Below are 7100 nucleotides of genomic sequence, written 5' to 3' on the forward strand. Positions count from 1 at the left end.
AAGTCAAAAAATGCTGGGCTTTCCTCCTCTCATTCACCCTCCCATCTTCTCATTTCAGCTTAGTGGAGGGATGTTTTATTGGCAACAGTTTTGTTCCAACAACTAAATAACCAACTAACTAACCAAACAACCAGCATGCTTAGCCTGTGCTAGGGGATGTGGGGACACCAGAAAAGATGCCCAGGCCCTGGCCCTCCAGGCCAGTGCTGGAAAGAGCAGTAACCACCCGAAGCTAAAGTACCTGGGGTCAAAGAAGAGAGAAGTCTTGAAAAGACATAGAAGGAAAAACTGAAGATGGTGCTTCTGGTGGGAAATTATAACAATAAAGGCCAGAAAGAGGAAATGAAGGTATAATATGCTGACTGTTAAACCAGCAGCTGCTTGTAGTCCATATTTGTTTTCAAGGAGTAGTGAGAAATAGGGTTAAATAAATATAGGGTGGGGCCTGAATATGCTGAGTGATGAGAGACAAACAACAGAATTTGGACACCATGTGCTGAACAACTGGGAGCTGTGAAGGTTTTTAAACTAAGAAAAAACACCATAAATTTGATGTTTAAGCCAGTTTTACACCTTTGCAAATTGTCTTAGTACTGATTTGTTGCCTGATTTAAACTAACTAGAATAATTAAATTAGTTCTGTGTAAAACACACACAGAGAGAGAGAGAGAGAGAGAAAGTACTCAAGGCTCCCATCAACACTGCAAAGTGCCTAGTGTCTTGGAGTATCAAAATTAGAAGTTTTTCTTAAACATGATTTGACATGAACAAACATCAAAGGCTAAGGAGTTCCAAGTTTAACACAATAAAGCAGGTAGATACAAGCAACCAGGAGCGGAGCAGAGAAAATCATGTAATCTCATTGGCAGGGAAAATGTCCCAAACCAAATATTTTTTAGAATGCTATGGAGTACCTTTTCTTCAATGACCAGGAGAGAAATCCAATTTTTTTAAGTCTTGTATCCAATGTTAAGCTCACAAATTGTCTTTTTATTCATGTGTATTTTGCTAGAATCTTTGTTTTAATCTGTTCTTATAGTTAACATCTCCAAGACACACAAAGTCTGACAGAACTATATTGCACTCTTTAAAACCATACGATAAGATAAATAACAAAGTGCACAGAGCTCTGCTTTTATTTATTTTGATGATTTCTCTTTCTAGATTGTTCTGTGGACATTAAGAAGAGAGATTTCCAAACAGAATGAACGGCTTTTTCTTGGGATGTGGGAATAGAGGTTTAGGAGGTGATAAATCTTTTATAAAACAGACATAAGATATTCTATACACATATTTCAACCCCAGGCCCTGGGAAAGTATTTTTTGCCTTCTTAACCAATATTCAAGGACCAACTATTGGATGTATTCTAATTTATACTTACCTGTGAGCAAACATGGAATCAATGCGTAGAAAAACCACATGAAAAGACGTGTCCAGATTTCTTCTAGAACCATTGTGAGAGTCTGCATTTGGTAGACTCAGTTTGACCTAGAACATTGTTTCTTTCCTGAATGAAGCATTCTGTCCATCTCAGCCATCTTTCTTCAGAATGCATATGTTGGAGCTGAGGTCTGAGTTGCAGCGAAGCCTGAATTGTTCTAGAGCCGGCCCAGGAAACTCAGAGAGGGCGGGCTCGGAAGCACCCTCCTTTCTGTCCAAACCCAGATATTGCATCAGCGGGGAGTGGCCTAGGAGAGTTCCAGAGAAAATGTAACTTTGGGGAGCTTGAGAATCTGCCTATGAGCGATACCCGCACCACAGGCTCTGTCTTAGAGGACCCTGTACATCCCTAGAAGCCAATGAGCCGGCACGATTATCTCCCTCCCTCATTAAATAGCTGTCCTCTTCCAAGTTTCTCTGTGAATTCATTCAAGCTGGGTACTGAGCAGCTCTTTTTTCTAATACATGCCCACTTCAGAAAAACTAGAGATATTTGAAAAAATTTAAAATACCTTTCTAAAAGTCAGGAAGGTAAAGAAGAATATATAGCTTCACATGTGCATGCATTTGCAAAAAGAAAAACTGAAAGAAGATATAAGAAATGAACAAGATTGGTTACCTTGAGGCAGAGAAAGTGGGAATTGGAAAGGTGGAAGAGAAAAATGGGAACAAGACTTCTGACTGAATATCTTTGTATATCGTTTGATTACTGAGTCATGTGAATGTACTACTGAAAAATTAAAACCAATTTCAAGAGGTGGAAGAAAAACCTTATGATAGTATTTAGCCCCTTAAAATTTAGCCCTTGAAGGACTTTAACCACCCTAATGTGCAAATACAATAGTGGAATAAACATGGGTTCTAGAGTACAATGTATTTTGGTTCAAGTTTCAGAACTTATAATGTAACCTTGGGAAAATTGGTCATTTATTCATTCAAGAAGCATTCACTGAAGGCCTACTATGTGCTAGTTCTTAGGAATTCAACAGTCCATTCCCTCAACAAGAATTTCCCAACTAGTGGAGAAGATGGACGCAGGAATAATCATAAGTTCATTTTTAAAATGAAGTGACAACAATATTCATAAGGGAATATAGGATCACTAAAAAGAAATATCTAACCCAGTTTGTAGGATCACAGAAAGTTTCCTGAAGGAGGTGACTCCAGGACTGGGTGTTAAACTCCGGAAAAAAAAAAAAAATCAGCCAGGAATGTTGTTTTTAGGAAATAAGAAGTTTGGTGCAACACGAGAACAAGGTTGAAACGGCGAGAAATGGGGCTTAATGGCAGACAGAAACAGGATTCTAGAGAGTTTTGAATGCCTTACTGAGGAGCTTGGAATTTATCCTGAGAGGAATGAATGCCAAAGGAAGGGTTCAAAGCTCAAATATGACTATGTCATTCCCTGCATTTGAGCTTTAAAAAGTTTGTAACTAGGGTGGAGAAAACAGCACAGGGGGCCAGACTGAAGGCAGGAGGGCCATGAGGAAGCTACGGTAGTGATCTAGGCGACAGACATTGTTGGCTTCCACTAGATTTCTCATGCCTGTAGAGAGAAATGACCAAATTCAAAAGATAAAGAAGGTAGAACTGAAAGCTCCTGGATATTGAGTGGATTAAGAGGGCTGGGGAGGAGGAGCCAAACACGACTTTCAGGTTCTGAGTTTGGGTAACTGGGTGGATGGCAGCACCTCAAGTGAAATAATGAAGTGGGTGGAGTGTGGTCAGGACAGGCAGGATTGGGGGTGCTATAGAAAAAGGCTGCAAATGTTCAGCTTGAGAAATTTGAACTTAGATGCTTATATGGGCAGGGGAGTCTCCACTATATAAATCATCTTTGTTTCCGGTTGATTGGTGTGAACTTTTTAGTTGTGTTTCTTTACGCAAGTCATTTAAACTATCTGCTTTATGGTTCTCATCTGAAAATTGGGAACAATTATTAGTATCCAACTCAGGGCTGTTGTGAGGACTAAGTGAGACTTAGAACAGGATCTGGCACAAAAAAAGTATACAATAAACATTGCTGAATATCTTTTTACCACACCATAGCCAAGAAAATTTGGTGCATATTTTCCTTGATCCCAGCACTGTGAGTCAGTGGTCACATCTGTGCTTTGACCTCTGGTCACTAGCTGCTTGTACAGTCTCTCACTGCTCCTCTTAAGAGTGCTTCATACATGGCCTCAACGTCTGTCCCCAATCTTACCTTTGTTGTCCATTTTGGCTTCCTGATTCCTCTCTCCTAAGTTCACTTCTGCTCACAGTTCCAGCATGTCAAAAGTTAACAATATAAGCCAATGTGTACTGGATATCTATTATCTGCCAGGATTTGTCCTAAAGGGTTTCTACACACTATATACATGTCCATATATTATACAACAGACTTGCAAGGTAAGATATGATTTGATTCTCCACTTTTCAGGTGAGAACACAGGGCTCAGGGAAATTAACTTACTGTAGATCACAGCTCGTCAGGGATGGAAACAGGAATTCCAACTGAGGTCTGTGTAACTCCAAGCTTTTTTCACTCACCTTAACTGCCTCCCAGTTAGCATCAAAGGAATGCTTCAATGTGTCTGCGGGACAGAGGAGTGATCCAAGAGATCAGCAAAGGCTTTAGGGAATAGGCAGACCTCAATATGAGGTTCCGGATGTACCAATTAGATATGGGTAGGGGGGAAGAGAGGCACACTGTTCATCATTCCTTTTGGGAGAATGATATGAGCAAGGATGGAAAGGTAGAGGGGAATATGACTGAATTAAGAGGATGAAAAGGGAAGTAAACAGAGAAAATGGAAGAAAGAATAAGAATCATGTAGCTATGCTGTCAGAGAAGAAGAGTTGTTCACCAAACTTTGAAGTGTTACGATGGATAGTTAGCTCCACCTGCTCATGGGTCCCTGTTAAGACACTCCTGTCCAGCACTACTATGCTCTGGCAAGACAGTACTGCCTGCCAATCGTTCGTAAGCCATTGCACAGAGTCTGCCCTGGGCTCAGCACACCTCAAGGGGCACTGAGAGATAATGCCATCTGCCTGTCATATTTTTTGAACAATAATCCGTTTCAAACCTGGGTCATGACCCAACAAGTAACTCAGACCACCCACCTCTACCTGGGCTATATCACTGGGTAGGGACTTCTGGAGGGCTGTGCCTCACCTGCTAACCCCTAACATTCCTGGATGATCCCTGACCCTGATTTTGCCTTTCTCTTCTGGCTTTGGGGTGCCCCTCTATAGAAAGAGAAGTTGTAATGTCTTGTCTATGCAACATGCACAACGAAACTATTCTCTATCCTGTTTCCTGCACTTCTCAGGTTAATTTCTGGTACCTTCCATGGAGGATCATCCATGTCAGAAGATAAACTGCTGGAAGAATAGACCTATTTCCTGTAAGTAGGTACAGTTCAGAAATAGGATTTTTTTTTCTATTACACTATTTGCCACTTAAACCTCTGATATTTACTTATGGAAGGAAAAGCAGCAGAGAAAAGGTTTTTATGAAAAGGTTGAGGCAGTGGGGAGGGATGGGAAGTTCTGTGGCCAAGGAAGAGAACCCTAAGCTCTCTGTGCCCTGCAGGGCCAGGACTAAAATTAAGGGAAGCACCTAGGGTGCAAAATCGGAGGCACTCACTCTTAGGGTTATGCAAGTCCAGGATAGGCCCTATGTCCTTCAATGAACTATGTGGTCAACTACTACTTTCCAGTAATCTTCCTTTCCCCTACTTAACACAGAATAGTTCCTTCCCTTTGCACTAAGATTCTTAGATACCTACATACTGTGTTTTAGCACTTCTGACATTTAGTTGGAACTCACTGTCTCAATTTTTTCTTTCTAGAAGGAACACAGGGACTTTAAATAGCGGAATTCCATTTGTCTTAGACTCTTCTAATTCATGCTTCCACCAAGTCTGTTCCAGGTGGAGTTTCACTCTTGTTGCCCAGGCTGGAGTGCAACGGCATGATCTCAGTTCACCACAACCTTTGCCTCCCAGGTTCAAGTGATTCTCCTGCCTCAGCCTCCCAGTAGCTGAGATTACAAGCATGTGCCACCATGCCTAGCTGATTTTGTATTTTTAGTAGAGACTCTGTTTCTCCACATTGGTCAGGCTGGTCTTGAACTCCCGACCTCAAGTGATCCGCCCGCCTTGGCCTCCCAAAGTGCTGGGATTACAGGTGTGAGTCACTGTGCCCGGCCCCAGGCAGAATTTCTACACACTTAATAGAATCTAATTTTCAGGGCTCCTGCATTCCTTTTTCACTTCTTCTGAAACACTTCCGTTTTTCAATTTCCTCCCAAATGTTTATCGTCTGGTCATCAGGAATTTAACCTCCACGGTTTCCTTAGAGTGTGCTCAATTAGAACCCTTAAGTCGGCCAAACTGTCCTTTCTGTAGTTAGCTTTTTCTGACACCCCCCCCAAAAAACTCCTCTTAAAATGGAGAATCAGGGTTTATTCAGAATAGCCTTCTGTAGTTAAATGCTCCGCATTTCAATAAAATACCATTTTGGTCAAATTTAAAATCTGAAAACCAGAAACAATGCTCTGTAATAGTGAAGTTCTACATAATTTTCAAATGATTTTGGTTGCTGTATTTTATTCAGTCACTGGTTGTTCGTAGTCATCAGTGATTCTATTAAGTGGAGCACACAGTATACTCAAAGGTCAATTTTATCAGAGGCCTCTTTTTATCATCCTATATAAATTAACACCCTCACCCTCACTCAACCCTCAACCTGCTCTATTTTAATTCAGAGCTCTTCTCCATTACGTATGACATCACTAAAATATAAGTTTTATAAAAACTTGGTCCATTTTCTTCACTATTACATTGCTAGAACAGTCTCAGCTCAGCAATATTTGAGGTGAGCTGGTTGGATAAATTATGAGTAACTCCAAAAGGTATTTAAACATAAAATCACATATAGAGAGAGGTAACAATTTAAAAAAATTTTCATCTTGACATCATCATATGCCCTGATTAATTTGTTCTCTATAACATCCCCCTTGACTATTAAGTCTAGAAAATGTCAAGTTTGACATTACTTCTCTTAGATAAGCCATCCTTATTCGATTACTAAGTTTCCTTCAAAAGGACTCAAAAATATCAGTTTAATAACCATTCCTGTGTTTAGCCTAAAATAGACAACACTTAACAGTCTCATTCTGGAATTCACCTTTTCGTCTCAGTAATTTCATGAAGGCTATCTGAAAAGTTTCTCCATAGTCTAAGATATAAATTATCTGAGCACAGAAATTTATTTAAAACAACTACCTTAGAAATCTACTTTAACTCACCAGGAAATATTCTCAAAGACACTAATTTAAAACATTTCCCTCTGTGAACATGGCGGCTGACAGCTCAAACTCCTCCTCTGTTCAAAACCCCACCAAGCCTAACCCTGGTTCTACTCATTAAACAAATCTCAGCAAGCTATGTATACTTTCATATAAAAGGTGCACATCATTAGTAGAGTAGAAATAAATATTTCAGTTCCTAAGTCATTTAGTTTAGGTCATGTTACAGCAAGAAATTAGGGTGTGGGGCATGCATATCATGCTGGTCAAGTATTAAAAAGATAGCAGAGAATTGAGTCACAAACACTTGCTAAACACTAACAGAACCAGCCTATCAGAATCGAGTAGCAAGCCAATGCT

The 7100-nt window shown here is 40.2% G+C and overlaps 1 protein-coding gene across 1 annotated transcript in view; it reads right to left on the reverse strand.

Moving 5' to 3' along the window:
- Nucleotides 1–1714, reverse strand: part of IL20RB (interleukin 20 receptor subunit beta) — a 48432-nt gene extending 46718 nt beyond the window's left edge. Inside the window, exon 1 of the mRNA XM_033212555.1 lies at nucleotides 1383–1714. Within this exon, the coding sequence (XP_033068446.1) occupies nucleotides 1383–1470 (88 nt within the window). The 5' untranslated portion in view covers nucleotides 1471–1714. The remainder of the gene's footprint in view (nucleotides 1–1382) is intronic.
- Nucleotides 1715–7100: the final 5386 nt, after the last annotated feature.

The sequence above is a fragment of the Trachypithecus francoisi genome, unplaced genomic scaffold (assembly GCF_009764315.1).
Source record: "Trachypithecus francoisi isolate TF-2019V2 unplaced genomic scaffold, Tfra_2.0 Lachesis_group0, whole genome shotgun sequence".
In the NCBI taxonomy this organism is placed as follows: domain Eukaryota; kingdom Metazoa; phylum Chordata; class Mammalia; order Primates; family Cercopithecidae; genus Trachypithecus; species Trachypithecus francoisi.